Source organism: Dunckerocampus dactyliophorus, chromosome 8, assembly GCF_027744805.1.
Source record: "Dunckerocampus dactyliophorus isolate RoL2022-P2 chromosome 8, RoL_Ddac_1.1, whole genome shotgun sequence".
NCBI lineage: Eukaryota > Metazoa > Chordata > Actinopteri > Syngnathiformes > Syngnathidae > Dunckerocampus > Dunckerocampus dactyliophorus.
The window spans coordinates 27,371,632-27,387,301 of NC_072826.1; the positions used below are offsets into that span (position 1 = coordinate 27,371,632).

A 15,670-nucleotide genomic window follows, 5' to 3' on the forward strand; every position below is an offset into this window, starting at 1 on the left:
ATTTTGGCAGCATAAAACTGAAACGCAGCCTCACCGTGTTTAGTCCTGACTCTGGGCGCCCGCAGGAGACCACTACCTGAGCTTCTCAGAGCTCGAGATGGTTCATGTGGCTCGAACATGTCAGAGATGTACTTCGGCGCAAGACCATGAAAAGACTTGTACACAAGCAGAGCTGTTTTAAAGTCTGTTCTCTGAGTGACAGGAAGTCAGTGCAGAGACCTGAGTACTGGACTAATGTGCTCATATTTCCTTGTTCTAGTCAGGACTCAAGCAGCAGCATTCAGGAGGCACTGCAACTGTTTTACAGTTCGTTTAGAGGGCCCGGTAAGAAGGCCGTTACAGTAGTCAGGAGACAAAGGCATGGATTAGTCTCTCTAAATCTGGTTTTGACACTATTCCCTTGATTTTGGCAATGTTTTTTTAGGTGGTAAAGACCTGATGTTGTTATTGATTAATGTGGCTGTTAAAGTTCATTATTACCCCTCCATTTCTAACCCGATGATTAGGTTTTAGAGAACGAGTCTCAAAGTGACTGATTACACTTTCTCTTTGTTTATGTGGGCCACAGACAATGATTTCAGTTTTGTCTGAGTTTAGCTGAAGAAAGTTGTTTTGCATCCACACACTGATCTGTTTGATGCAGTAAACCTGCAGGACCATGTTCACCTGCCGTCAGTGACACGTAGATCTGAGTGTTGTCTTGCATACTCTTACACTGTTTGGGAAACTCTTTCAACTGTAAAATGTTAATGTAGTAAATATATTCAATGACCATAAAGAAAAACGTGAATGACTTCCGTTTTTGTCGTAGTCATGTAAAGATCACATCATTTTATTTAGAAATTGTCATGTCTGGGCATGGTGTGTGAACCCAAGATGCAGAGACAGCGGCGAGTGCAGGTAAAAAGTCTTTACTTTGGGGAAAAAGGTGGAAGCTTGCAGGAAGCAGCACAGCTCACAAAAAGAGAGCTCGCAAAAACAGCTACAAAAATACAAAAGTGCAAACATAGGGAAAGCATCAAATAGAATAAGCTCATATCAAACCAACTTCCAACGAACACATGCAATGATCCAGCAGCTACCTGAAACTCCAAGCTCAACTAAATATACTGCTCAAAAAAATTAGAGGAACACTTCAAAAACACATCAGATCTAAACTGGGGGGAAAATGATCTTGAATATCTTTCCTGATAATAAGTGGGTGATGTATTAGTAACAAAATGATGCCACATCATTTGATAGAAATGAAAATGATCACCCTATAGAGGGGGGAAATCAAAGACACCCCAAAAATGAAAGTGAAAAAATGATGCAGCAGACTGGTCCATTTTGCTCAAATGTCATTGTAGCAACTCAAAATGATTCTCAGTAGTTTGTGTGGCCCCCACATGCTTGTAAACATGCCTGACAACGTCGGGGCATGCTCCTAATGAGACTACGGATGCTGTCCTGGGGGATCTCCTCCCAGATCTGGACCAGGGCAGCCATGAGCTCCTGGACAGTCTGAGGAGCAACCTGGCGGCGCCAGATGGACCTAAACATGATATCCCAGTGGTGTTCTATTGGGTTTAAGTCAGGTGAACGTGGGGGCCAGTCAATGGTATCAATTCCTTCATCCTCCAGGAACTACCTGCATACACTAGCCACATGAGGTCGGGCATTGTCGTGGACCAGGAGGAACCCAGGTCCCACTGCACCAGCGTAGGTTCTGACAATGGGTCCAAGGATTTCATCCCGATACCTAATAGCAGTCAGGGTGCCGTTATCTAACCTGTAGAGGTCTGTGCGTCCTTCCAGGGATATGTCTCCCCAGACCATCACTGACCCACCACCAAACCGGTCATGCTGAATGATGTTGCAGGCAGCATAACGTTCTCCACGGCATCTCCAGACCCTTTCACGTCTGTCGCATGTGCTCAGGTTGAACTTGCTCTCATCAGGGAAGAGCACAGGGCACCAGTGGTGTAGTTGCCAATTCTGGTGGTCTATGGCAAATGCCAATCGAGCCCTACGGTGCTGGGCAGGGAGCACAGGGCCCACTACAGGACGTCGGGCCCTCAGGCCACCCTCATGGAGCCTGTTTCTGATTGTTTGGTCAGAAACATTCACACCAGTGGCCTGCTGGAGGTCATTTTGTAGGGCTCTGGCAGTGCTCATGCTGTTCCTCCTTGCACAAAGGAGCCGAGACCAATCCTGCTGAGGGTTGAAGGACCTTCTATGGCCGTGTCCAGCTCTCCTGGAGTAACTACCTGTCTCCTGGAATCTCCTCCATGCGTCCAGGTACCGCAGTGATGCCCTGGTCCAGATCTGGGAGGAGATCCCCCAGGACACCATTCGTAGTCTCATTAGGAGCATGCCCCGACGTTGTCAGGCATGCGTACAAGCACGTGGGGGCCACACAAACTACTGAGAATCATTTTGAGTTGCTACAATGACATTTTAGCCAAATGGACCAGTGTGCTGCAGCGTTTTTTCACTTTCATTTTTGGGGTGTCTTTGATTTCCCCCCTCTATAGGGTGATCATTTTCATTTCTATCAAATGATGTGGCATCATTTTGTTACTAATACATCACCCACTTATTATCAGGAAACATATTCAAGATCATTTTTCCCCCAGTTTAGATCTGATGTGTTTTCCAAGTGTTCCTCAAATTTTTTTGAGCAGTGTAGTAACTGATTACTAGGGATGCTCCAATCAGGGTTTTATGCTGTGGATTCCGATACTGGTCATGCATGAGTGAAATCGGCCGACACCGATATCGGCCACATAGATTAAATGGAAATTTTAAAATGTGCTATTGGCTATAAGATATGAAAAAGGGGACCATAAGATCACCTTCATTTAGACAAAACATATTTGACTTACTTTTACAAGAGCACATGCGGGTACTGACAGTGTACTGCATTTTACCGTACTTCTCAGCACTTATGCATGCACTTAAGCATAGACAATGCTAAGTCTAAGTGTGTAAAGTGAAATTATGTAAGTATGTAAAGGATAAGTATGAGGCTGCCATGTACAGTGTATTTGGTGAGTTTTATTATAATCATTTGTAGGGGTGTCACAAAATCTTCTGTCACAAGATCTCCCAAGATGAAAACATGACGGGATTTCTCGTTCAGAAAAAAAATGTCTCGTGGGCACTCGGCCTGAGACGATAATAAATACATGAATTAATCACACAATAAATGAAAATCCATCCATCCATCCATTTTCTATGCCGCTTCTCCTCATTAGGGTCACATGATGCTGGAGCCTATCCCAGCTGACTTCGGGCGACAGGCCAGGGTACACCCTGGACTGGTCGCCAGCCAATGGCAGGGCACATATAGACAAACAACCATCCACACTCACATTCATACCTATGGACAATTTAGAGTCGCCAATTAACCTAACATGCATGTTTTTGGAAAAAACACCCGGGGAAAACCCACACACGCACGGGGAGAACATGCAAAGTCCACACAGAGATACCCAAGGGAGAATCGAACCCAGGTCTTCCCGATCTCCAGACTGTGACTGTGTGGCCATCATGCTAACCACTAGACCACTGTGCGACCCATAAATGAAAATGAAGTAGATAATTTGCAATATATTGCCATGTGCATGCTTGGCTGATTTCCTCGTCTCCAAACAGGCAGGAAGAGGGTTCACTCTGTGCATTGCTTTCAGCACTTTGGCATGTTTGTTCCAAAGAACAACGGCATGAGTCAGTAATACAGTCTCTTTGTCTCAGTGGGTGGAGGCGGGATCGATAGCATACATGTGCAGAGGAGTGTAGCCTCATGAGGAGCAATGCAAGGTAATGTATTTTAAATTAAATTAGTAAATTGCAATATAATTTCATATATTTTAAAATATTTTTTCACTTTTCTTAATAATAATGTTAAAATCTCATCTCGTTCTCGCGGACCCAATCTTTTGTATTGTCTTGTGAACTGAGTGCCTCATGACACCACTTGTCATTTTTAATTCCAGTGATTTAGTTCTCTTGCGTCTACTGGGTCATGAAAATCATCCTGCAGATATAAGATTGAGTTTTGGTTCTTCATGAGTAATCACTGAGCATCCATCAGGATCAGATGCAAGCTCGTTGACCAAGCTATTGTGCTGTTTGAGTTGAAGAAAGTCCTGATTGCAGCACATGAAGCCGCAGTGCTGTCGTGACAGGCAGCCGTGCCAGTAAGGAGGCTAATACCCTCGGGCTCTACAATTAGTTGCCAGCGTGTCTGTTAATGTGTGAAGGAGTGAGCTTTACACTTACACGCATACCTGACATTTTCCTGAAGCCTTCACAGCGCCTGTGTCATGCAAGCAGGTAGTCAGTGTCCACTGCAGATCTTTTTAAAAGCCATTCTATGCGCAAACGTAAGGTTTTGTACTTAGAAACGGAGCTTTTGGAAAACTTGAGCGCCCACAGTGGAGATTTTCAAAAACAATCAGTGTTGTGTGTGGACGGGTAAAAGAGAGGCTTTTTTGTCTGAAGAAATGTATGAACTTATCTCATGTTTTTACCCTTGCTTGTTGTGGTTTGCCAGAGACCTCCGTGGCTGCTCGGAGTGCGTGCCCTAATACAGTGCACCTTGCTGGGACATGCCAGGTGGCTCCTCCCGCTCTTTGCTCTGGTTCTCTTGATCTTCGTAACGGCACACCGGCCGCTCGGAGCATGTGTCCGAATATAGTGCACTTTGCTGGGCCACAGCATCTGACTCCCTCTGCGCTGGTTCTCCTGATGGTAGTGATGTGGTAGTAGTATTTGATTAGGACAAATCAGCAGGTACACTTGGTCAAATCCTAATTTGTTCCAGTCCTTCTTACCTGCAGGTGCGCACAAACTACAATTAAATCAAAATTTTAACAAAGTAGGTATAAAAAAGTCATCTGTTATCGGTCTTGAGAAGCAGAAAGTTATCGGTATTGGTATTGGTTTGAAAAAACATAACGAAAAACGAAAAAACATCTCTAATCTACTGTTGTGGGCTATGGCCACAACAGCAACCCGTGTTATAAGCTAAAACTCAACTCTGAACCTCTGATGTCATTTCCTGTCCGCCATCAAATCTGCTCCCCTATAAGGTAAACTGTCTGAAATGGCTTATTTGCTTTTTTCTGATTATATTTACTATACTGGGTAATATGAATATAAAGGTGACTATATGGGTGTTATTTCATGACTAGAGGGCTCTAATAATGTTTACAAATTTTATTTAGAAGATTGTAAACAGGGCCCTGCGATTGGCTGGCTCAAAGTAGGATTCCTCGGAAATTCGCTTATCGGAGGAAAATTAACCGCGATAAACGAGGGATGACTTACTCCTAGTATGGTCATCCCTCGTTTACAGCGTTCAATTGGTTCCTTGACTGTGTTAAATGAATTTTCGCGATGTAGGATTCAATGTTAATAAATGGAATATTTTTGTAGTTACAGTATAGAAAACCTGTTTATGACTTTATAAATATTTCAAAAATTGTTAACAGGATTAGAGCCCTGTAGACACGAAATAACACCCCTTTAGTCACCTTACACTCCTGTTATTCATTGTTTACACCACATTGCAACTTTTATGCTGCAGGTACTCCAGATGGCTCCTTGCTAGTAAGCTAGCGAGCTAACCAGTTAACCTTGAATTTATTTCTTTTAAACTTAAGAAGCCAAAACCTTACCACTTCCACACGGGATAAAAGGAGAACTTTTTTTTTCACTCTATCATGTCAATCATGCCATGGCTGACTTCATGCAGTGTTAAGGTAATGTCATGTAAGGTAATGTCTCAATGTTTTGTGTCATTACTGCCAACTAGTGAGCAGAATACTACCTTAGCTTGTAATAGACCATAATCTACCATGGAACAGCCATCGTTAATTCATTAATTCATTTGTGAAAAACTGTGATATACCGAGGGAAATATAATCCAACCATGGTATAGCAAGGGATGACTGTATTGAGACTGGACATAAAAAAAGGGGTGTGGGTGTCTGCTGTGCCCAGCAGAGGGCAGCATGGGTCCAGCACTGTGTCACCTTTAGGAAATGGGAAGTAGGTTGACATTTGCTAACTGGCCAAGACGTCTGCTTCTTGTGTTTTTTAAACAGCTGCTGAGTGTTGGTGAAAGCAGACCAGCATGTATGTAGAGCATCAGCTATGAGTTTTAACATAATATTTACACATCCGGCATGTATGAATATATCTCAAGTTCTCTGGCAGAGAGAATCTGCTATGCTGCCATTATCTGTTTCTTTTGGGAAACTCTTAGAGGAAATAAAAGCAGCACTAAATTATTCCACAGCTTCTCAGGTCATCCCCCCACACTCCCGTTATGTCACACAGGAAAGAAATATGATGATGCTGCAGTTCAGTGTCCTGCCAACAACTAATTAAGATACATTCCCTTTTCGCTCATTTGTAGGAAGAGCATGAGCTGAAATGCAAACATGCGGTCCTATCAGACGAGCGAAGACATCACATGGTGCTTAGGCAAAACTTGGGTCAGGCGCTTGGGAATATGCTGCCTATGTTCTCATTCATCAAAGATGTTTCAATGTCAATGGCCTCCTTTATCCGCCAACTAGCATGCACTCCTGCATTCCTTACACAGTGCACTAAATAGTTACTAACTTTCTATCTGACTATTTACTGCTCTTGGAAATACGTATTTACTGCAGTATATCTACTTCTTGTTTGTAACACTGAAGACTGCATGACTGGCAAAAACATTCGTGACTCTGCTGCGCAGACGGGACATCCCAGTCCAGCGTTGTAAGGCTCTCCCTCTTAACCTGTCTTAAGCCTCGGTCACTAACGCCCGTACGAGCTCCTACGGCCGGTCTAGGCACGGTGGGCGCTCGTGTGAACGTCATTTGCAAACAGTCCCTTGAATGCTAACATAGTCAAAATGAATTGTGAACATCCATCCATCCTTTTTCTGTGGTGGCCATCCTCATTAGGGACGGGTGAGAAGACATGTGATATCATATGACTTCCTGGCGAGCGGCGGGGTACACCCTGGACTGGTGACCAGCCATCACAAAAGAGTTCTCAGTCCTCAAATGTAATGGAAGGCGGCATGTCTGTTTATAAGAATATTCTGGCCCAGAAGAAAAAGGAGCGCCAACAACTCCTCATAACTATGTTCTTCACTCGCAAAAAGACACCTGCACCAAGGGCTTCTGCGGAAAAAGACGCTACAGCAGATCCGCGCCAGGACGCAGCATTTCTTATGTGTCCGACCTCGTAGATTGATCATTAAAATATAATTTGCTATTTCTAAAAGCTATCATATTTTTCTTTTTATAGGAAAACATTTATATCCTGTAAACGAAAAAATATATCATGAACGAAAAAAAAATCTACTTCTACTACACGGATTTCACTTTACGGGTATTTTCTGGAATCTAACCCCCGCGTTAAACGAGGGAACACTGTATGCCGATCCAGAGCATCCCAAACATGCTGGCTATCTTCAAAATGCCATCAATAAAATGCTGCTGGGTTTGTTGCCCATAAGATGCGCGCATTCCAATACCATAACCCCACTGCCACCATGGGCCACAACACAGGTGCATTTTACTGTACTGACGGCATTTTGAATGCACAGCGATACTGTGACCAGACGCCCATTGTTGCGCCATTCAGCATGGTAATGCACGGCCCCATGTTACAAAGATCTCTACACAAATCCTGGAAGCTGAAAACACCCCAGCACTCGCATGGCCAGCATACTCACCCCACATGTCACCCACTGAACATGTTCGGGACGCTCTGGATCAGCGTATACGCTATTTGAGGCAAACGGTGCTCACAGCAGATCCTGACTAGTCATTTTTTCAACACATCCGTTGTGATTCTTATTTTTAATAACCATTTTGCACTGTAATGCCAAAAGGATGTTTCTTTTAGTGTGGGTTCATCCAGATGGTCAGGTTCAACCTCCACATGAATGAGACAAGCAATACAATCCAGCACCGAAAGACTGCCCAAGGATAACGCTGAACACATGATTTCTAAAATACTGCCAACGAGCGAGAGCAAGAGCGAGAGCGAGAGAGAGAGAGAGAGAGAAAGAGAGACGGAGAGAGAGAAGGCAAATGACATTAGGGCAGACAGAGAGGCTATAATAGACATACAGCATGTATCAGCTATGAGAGCATTGAATAAGCTGAGTGTTGCATTTCTTTGCCAGAAGGCAGGTGTGTGTGTGTGTGTGTGTGTGTGTGTGTGTGACAGAAAGAGGGAGGGTGCTAGAGAGAGAAGGGTGAGGGTGAGACAGGTGAGGAAACAAGCAGCTGGAAGGGAGAGGCATGTGGTCTGAAGGAGAAAGAGGAGGACGTGAATACGTGACTCCTTCCAGTAGTTCCTTCTCGTCCTTCCTGTCTTCCTGCCGTCCATCTGTTGGTCCTCCTGCACTGTCCGTACATGACTGATCCAAGGGAGGATGTTGAAGTTCCGTGTGGACCGAAGAGTCGGGTAGGTGGATGCAGAAGGGAGGAGGTGAAGCAGGGGGCTATGGTGGGAGGGTACGTGAAAGAGGACACAAGGGGAGGTTGACTGAGGAGTGGCCAGCATCTTGTAGGTCAGAGACGACTGCAATGCAGTAGCAATAGGAAAGCATAAATGTACAGTATGCGTGTGATGGTGAGCTTTGTGTACTGCGATCCCTACACAACATTGTCTTGCTAAATGGATTTGTCAATCATGTGAATGCGTGGCGTCCCAGCCCACTCCCCTCTCTAATGGCGATGCTTTATGTCTTGGCTGCTGTCATAAATTCTGCTCAAATATCTAATTTGGCCATTTATGTAACTACAGCTGCACAATTACACTTTGTATTACTGTGGAATTCATGACCAGAAGGTTTGAACCCATAGAAATGAGTAACAGTTGAATGTCCACACAGTACACAGAAGAAACTTTCAACAGAACCCACCATGTGAGTCTCAAGCGGTTGTGGTGAGATAGTGAAGTAGATGTTAGATCAACTCCATAAGCAACGCTCACAAATGTAAGGGCCCGAGCGCTGTCCCAACAGGGCCCGAGTCAGCACATTGTAGAAGTAGTAATAAGTAGCATCAAGGCAGTATTTCAAGTAGAGATATCTTTTTCTTCAAACCGATACCGATGACTTTCTGCTTGTCAAGACGGATATGATAACTTTTTTATATACAGTGTTCCCTCGTTTATTGCAGGGGTTAGGTTCCGTGAAGAATCCGCAAAGTAGCCAGCATAGTTTTTTTTACAATTGATGATTTAAGGCTGTAAAACCCATCAGCGTACACTTGATACACTTTTCTCAGACAAGCATGAACATTTTCTCACTTTTCTGTCTTGTTTAAACACTCTCAAAGTTCAAACCTTTGTTTGAATTTTCACAATCAACCTATGAGGTTGCACACATAAGAAATTATGAATTAATAGTGACTCATGCGTATTTCACAGTTCCTCTGAACGTGCCTCTTGGTGCTGGCGCCGCTCCGCTGTTGCGTTTTTGCATCCTTGTTAAAACATATTGCTGCGATCGTCCTAATTTCCTCCTCCTCCTACTCCACCTCGAACCGAAGATTCATTTATTTCGTAATGGCGCCCTACAGCCGCATGATAGTTGGCTTCCTCTGCTTTTTGGGTGGGCTTTGTCGGAGAGAAACTTCGCAAAAATACAGCGTTCGGAGCCACACGGTTAGCTTCTTCTTCTATTGTTTTTTGGGGTTTGGTAAGCAGCTCACACGGTTAGCTGTTTGCTAGCGATGACCACAACAGGAGACGGCGCGGAAGAGATTTGTTTGACAATAGGCTACAGCAGTGGTCCCCAACCCCCGGGTCGCGGTACCAAATGACCCACTGCCCCATACCGGGCCGCACAGAAAGAAAAAATAATTTCCATTATTTCATTTTATTTTATGTTTTATTTTGAAAAGTGGCCGCATTCTCTCTGTTACATCCGTCTCACTTGACGCATGTCCATTGTGCGTGTGCTAACTTTCTCTCATATGCCGCACAGATAGACTACTGCTGTATTTTTACCATTTTTCTTTCACCTCATATTTGGTGTCAAATGCTGATACTATGTGGGAATGCATAAAGGTAAGTTTTGATGACTTATTGAGTGCTAATGTGCACATTTGTCTCAAATTAATTGATGCTAGCGTACTGCCACACACGTCAAACAGCCATGTAATAATCTTTCTGGGAAAACTTGGCTGGAACTTGAACTGGTGGATGGTGGGTCGGCATTCATTTTGTGCTTTTAATTTGATGTCATTCATGTCTTAGTTTTACACAATACATCATAAATAAGATAAATTAGATCGCTATAATGTACGTAATGTATGTATAATGCATTTTTTTTAAATTATCGGTTATCGCAGCTATTTTTAATGTTATCGAATTTATTGGTATGACTTCATAATTCCCTCATATTGGCCCGATAATTATCATGCACCCTTAATTTAAAGTTAAATGAACATTTTGTAGTAGATGAAGCATAACAGTAGTAGCAGTACTAACTGCAGTATAACACAGCACGCAAATGGACACACTTGGCCAGCAAAGCAGTTGTGTTTTAGGACCAGGTGCAGCAGTCCCCTGAATGAACATAAAGACCCGAGGCATGACTAGTAACGATGCATGCATCTGTGGTGATGTTTCACCGCTTTATTGTAAGCAAGCTTTTTACAACGTGCAGGTTCTGAGTGAAAAAAGACGAGAGGCAAGTTTGTTCTTGCACCCAGCTCGTCTTAACACACTCCCAGTGCACACTTCCGGCCTTCAAAGTTAGAGCGCTGTTTGCCACATGTTGTCTAATTGCGTAAACTAAGTAAGGGTGTCATAAAAAATATCTTAGGTTAATAATGCAATTGGAATTGCATCGGTGACTACATCTTCTTTAATCACAGTTTGTAGAACATTTTGCAGCGCTGTGTGCAGAGGATGACATACCTACGGAAACGTTAGCCAAGCTACTGTACATCCATTTCTGAAATACTGGGCACAATTGGCCAATGATGTTTTGCCTCAAAAAATGTAAGGATTTTTGCATTGAATTAATGGACTTCTGATTCACTAACCCAAAAAGCACACACTCTATGCTGGTAAAATGCAGTACAAGGTAAAAAACGGAATTCTAAAAAGTAGAAATGGAAAAAACGGAATTTGGAAAAAAATATACACGGATTTCATAGGGCCTTCTTTGGGTGATGTTTGGCAGGCCAAATGAAAAGCTTTGAACGGCTGCATGTGGCCCACCTGCTGCCAGTTGTATAGACCTGTGTTAGATAGAGAGAGGAAACACAATGGGGTTGAGTGATTGGAGGAGGGATGACAAAAAATCCATCCATCCATCTATCCATGTTCTCCCGCTTATCCAAGGTCGGGTCGCGGGGGCAGCAGCTAGGCAGGGAAGCCCACACTGCCCTCTCCCTGGCGGATCCTCAGGTGTTCCCAGACCAGCTGAGAGAGATAGTGTCCTGGGTCTTCCCCAAGGTCTCCTACCGGTTGGATGTGCCCCGAACACCTCCCCAGGGAGGCGTCCGGGAGGCATCCTGGATGACAGTGCTCGCTTACCAGTGACCCTGATGAGGGCAAAATGGATGCATGGATGATCACTGATGTGATTCATTACAGAAGATCAATGTTGAAGTCCCCGCGTATGAAAGTGACCTTTAGGCTCATTTGCAAGAAAGTTGCTGTAATCCAGTCCTCTCATGTTTCTATTTCTGTTTTGTTTTCTTCCCACATTCTGTGTCAGTTGCAACTGACATATTTGGGAGCTGCAATTGCATCTCAACGAGTTGGAACATCTTTGAAATGTTGATTTTAGTAGTTCCATTCAAAAGTGACATTTTTATATTACATATTACATTCACAACACACAGTGAAATATTTCAAGAATGTATTTCCTAGTTTCTTCATTTTCATGATTATAGGTTAAAGGAAAACTACACTTTTTTGGGAATTTTGCCCATCATCCATCCCTATGTGAGACATGAACACATGTGTCTTTGTCTTTTCTGTGCGTTTTAAAGCTATAAAAACAGATAGCGGCAGAGGCACGTAATGGGACACACCTATACCGCCAAGAAAGCCCGCTATTAAAACACCTCCAACAAAGTTTTATGGTTTCATATCCATGCTGAGAGCATGTAGTAACAGGTACATTCATGATAACATGTACTTACACTATTTTGACGTATTTTGGTCATTTAAGCATTACCGGAACTTCCTTCCTGGGTGCATTGATTTCACATTGCAACATAGAAAGGAACGCGACACCTAGCGTTAACTTTTCTAAACTCAAAAACACAGCAGCAGTGGCGGCAGCTCCAGTATGCAGCGTTACCTTTCAGTAGTGGCCTGAGGTGCGGTGCTGACGGACTGCGGCCGATGGTGTGGTGAAGCTAGTCGCTAGCCAGCTTGTAGCTGGCCGGTGTGGTGTGGCAAGGAGTCACTACGGCAGTTACGTAGTTCTTCGGTGTAACAATGTTAATTACAATAATAATAACAATGCCGCTGTAACTTGGTTAATATTCAGGTCACATTTTTTTTAATGGCATGTTGCTTTTATAGGTGGAATAGGTGCGTCCCATTATGTGCATTCTTAGCCGCTAGCGAGAGTTCATGTCTCACATAAGGATTGGCGATGATGAGCAAAATTTTTTAAAAAGTGCATTTTTCCTTTAAAACCTCAAAGTCATTAGCACATAAAATGTTGGAAATTGTCAAAAAGTTAATAATATAGTATACAATATAGTAAAACTACTCATGTGTAAATGAACTGCAAAACTAGTCCAGTTCCAATGTTTCCTTCCCCATTGTAGTTGTTTCTGTTGATGTAGCTCAGTTCATACCCTTCCAGCTCCTTTGTCAGCATAACGTCATGTTTCTGAGCTTGTAATGACTTGAAATGGTTTGTTAAATTGGCTCCAGTAATCCTTGATTCCACTGAAATTGGAATACAACTTCTGAATCTGCTGAAATGAATAATTGATTGTTTATTCTCATATTTGATGTCACTACTGTGGTCTTTTTCTGTGTAGTAAAAGTGGTTGTTTGCTAGTATTGGAAGATAATGATCATTTATGCTCAATGCGGTGAAAGTTTTCTGATTCCTGGTATTGTTGTACAACAATGCTTTTGTAATGTGGTGTTGTTGGTCTGCTATCCATCCGACTGCATCACTCTTTCTTGGTTGGTCATGTCTCGCTTTACCGTGAGTGTAGGTGCTGTGATCACTAATATTTGTACTTTGGCTTCTTCCGCCTTTCATTTAAACTTTATTTCCATTGAAAGCAAGCTGCACTTTTTGGGGAATTTTGCCCATCATCCACAATCCTTATGTGAGACATGAACCCACATGTCTTTCTCTTTTCTGTTTGTTCTAAAGATATGAAACAGATCAAAAGAGACAAGTAGGACTGCACGTAATGGGACGCACCTGTTCCGCCTATAAAAAAACCCTCCAAAACCCACCAACAACCCTCCATTTACATAATGTGACCTGCATATTAACCAAGCTACAGAGACATTGTTATTATTGTGATTAACATTGTTACGACGAAGAACTACTTTACTGGAGTAGTGACACCTCGTCACACCACACCAGCTAGCTACCTGCCGGCTAGCGACTAGCTTCGCCATGCCGTGTTCCACAGCGGAGGAAGACTGCTGAGTCTCCCGTCACAGCAGTTTCCATCCACACACGCAACAATGGACAGGAGAGAGGGCGTAGTGATACGAACGGAGAGGAAATAACGCCGAGTGACCGAGAGGTCTGACTTTTTTGTTAGCAACGGTTTTGTAATGCAAATGTATTTCTCTTTTGAGTGCATATTGTTTTGAGAAGCAAAACGCTCAACTTAAGAGACCCCAGCATCTAACCGGAACTACGTTCCTCCTCACTGAAATCCGACCAGAACTCCGCTCATGGAACAAAGTGGGGGGTAAGTCACTGTTGATACACCACACTGCTGATGGGGATGCCATCGAACTTCATGTAAAAACATCTGAACTTTAACGCTAGGTGTAGCGTTCTTTTTATGTCGCTATGTGAAATCAATGCACCCAGGAAGGAAGTTCCGGTTATGCTTAAAATGACCAAAATACGGCAAAATGCTGTAAATATTACATGTCATCATGAATGTACCTGTTACTACATGGTCACAGCATGGATATAAAACCATTAAAGTTTTTTAAGTGTTTTAATAGCGGGCTTTGTAAGCGGAATAGATGTGTCCCATTGCGTGCAGTAATTACCTGCCTCTTTTTATCTGTTTTTATATTTTTAGAACACATATAAAAGAGAAAGATATGTGTTCATGTTTCACATAAGGATTGTGGATGATGGGCAAAATTCCCAAGATCGTGCAGTTTTCCTTTAAAGCTTAGGTCACAAGCGGATGTACAATTTTGGCTGTACAATTTTTGGCGTTCCACCAATTGTGGAGAACGTAGTTGTGGTGACCATGAAGGAGTTAGATGTCGAGGACCAAGGACCTACCAAATATTCGAGTGTGCACTGGCCGCACTAATTACACACCGTATGTGGGGCGCACGTGTAGCGCACGACACACATACGGAGTCCGCAAGTGCGATGTATGAAAAAAATGGACATTTTGCCCAAACCTGACACCAGAAAAACATACGAAAGACACACGTTGGCCGTACAGATGACGCACGAAGACGTACGAAGTGCAGAAGTTTGTCTTGTAACCGGAAAAACATCGAATTTGTTTGACACGACTAAGAACCCAAGCGGCCAGTCTATGGCTCGAAAATCAGTCGCTCTGTGCATTTCTTGTGTTTTTTTGCACGTAGACCTGCACAACTGGTTGTGACCTAGGCTTAACAGTTGACCAGGCCTGCTGTATTTGATCGAGTTCGGGAACTATACTGTTTTGTGGTATCTACGTAGTATGTACGTGGTTGGTAGACCCACCCCTTTTTTGAATACAAAAATGCCTGCAGGCTGTGAGTGTACGCGTGTTTACATATGTGTGCCGTGATAGCGTGCTACAGAAATGGAAGCACTGATACTGTGCCGTATGTGTGTTAGGAGGCCACTGAGTTACAGTATCTCATGCAGAAATTGGCCAGATGCCATATGAAAGACACACATCCCCTTACCCACACAAACACACACACACACACACACACACACACACACACACACACACACACACACATCCATGCAAAAATCCCTCATCAGTTGTATCCAGAGCAGTGGCAGCATTGGACAGGCTGAGGATTTTGGATGAAGTAAGACCAGCATGCTGCTAAAACAGATGCAGTGCTGCTGTGCTTTAGGCAGTACAGTCATCAGTGCAGTCAAGTGATCACAATATGAGCATAATGATCACATGTCAACCTCTATACTGTACTCCCAACCACACACTACTAACTGGAAAGACGTTTGATATGACAGTGTGACTTGTTAGCAATCGTTCCAACAGAAATGTCCGCACATTTAATAATAATAATACTAGAATTGATCTATATAGCGCCTTTCAAGAGACCCAAAGTGCTTTACACTGAGAACCCAATATTCATGCAGGCTGTTGGAACACACTGGTGGTGGTATACTACATCTGTAGACACAGCTGTCCTGGTGTATGATGGATGGAAACGTGGCTGCCAATTCACGCCAACGACCTCTTCAACCACCAGCAAACATTCTTTGACA

General features: G+C 43.3%; 1 protein-coding gene across 18 annotated transcripts in view; it reads left to right on the forward strand.

Annotated features, from left to right (window-relative positions):
• The window catches only part of plekha6 (pleckstrin homology domain containing, family A member 6), a 90,179-nt gene that overhangs the window by 7,970 nt on the left and 66,539 nt on the right, over positions 1-15,670 (forward strand). For 4 of the 18 annotated variants that reach the window (XM_054785973.1, XM_054785968.1, XM_054785962.1 and 1 more), the window contains exon 1: positions 7,838-8,466. The exons of 4 other annotated variants lie outside the window; for them this stretch is intronic. In XM_054785973.1, the coding sequence (XP_054641948.1) occupies positions 8,435-8,466 (32 nt within the window). In that variant the 5' untranslated portion in view covers positions 7,838-8,434. Of the gene's footprint in view, positions 1-7,829; positions 8,467-15,670 lie in introns of those variants that run through there. 10 more of the 18 variants (XM_054785969.1, XM_054785967.1, XM_054785963.1 and 7 more) reach the window with 7 other exon arrangements.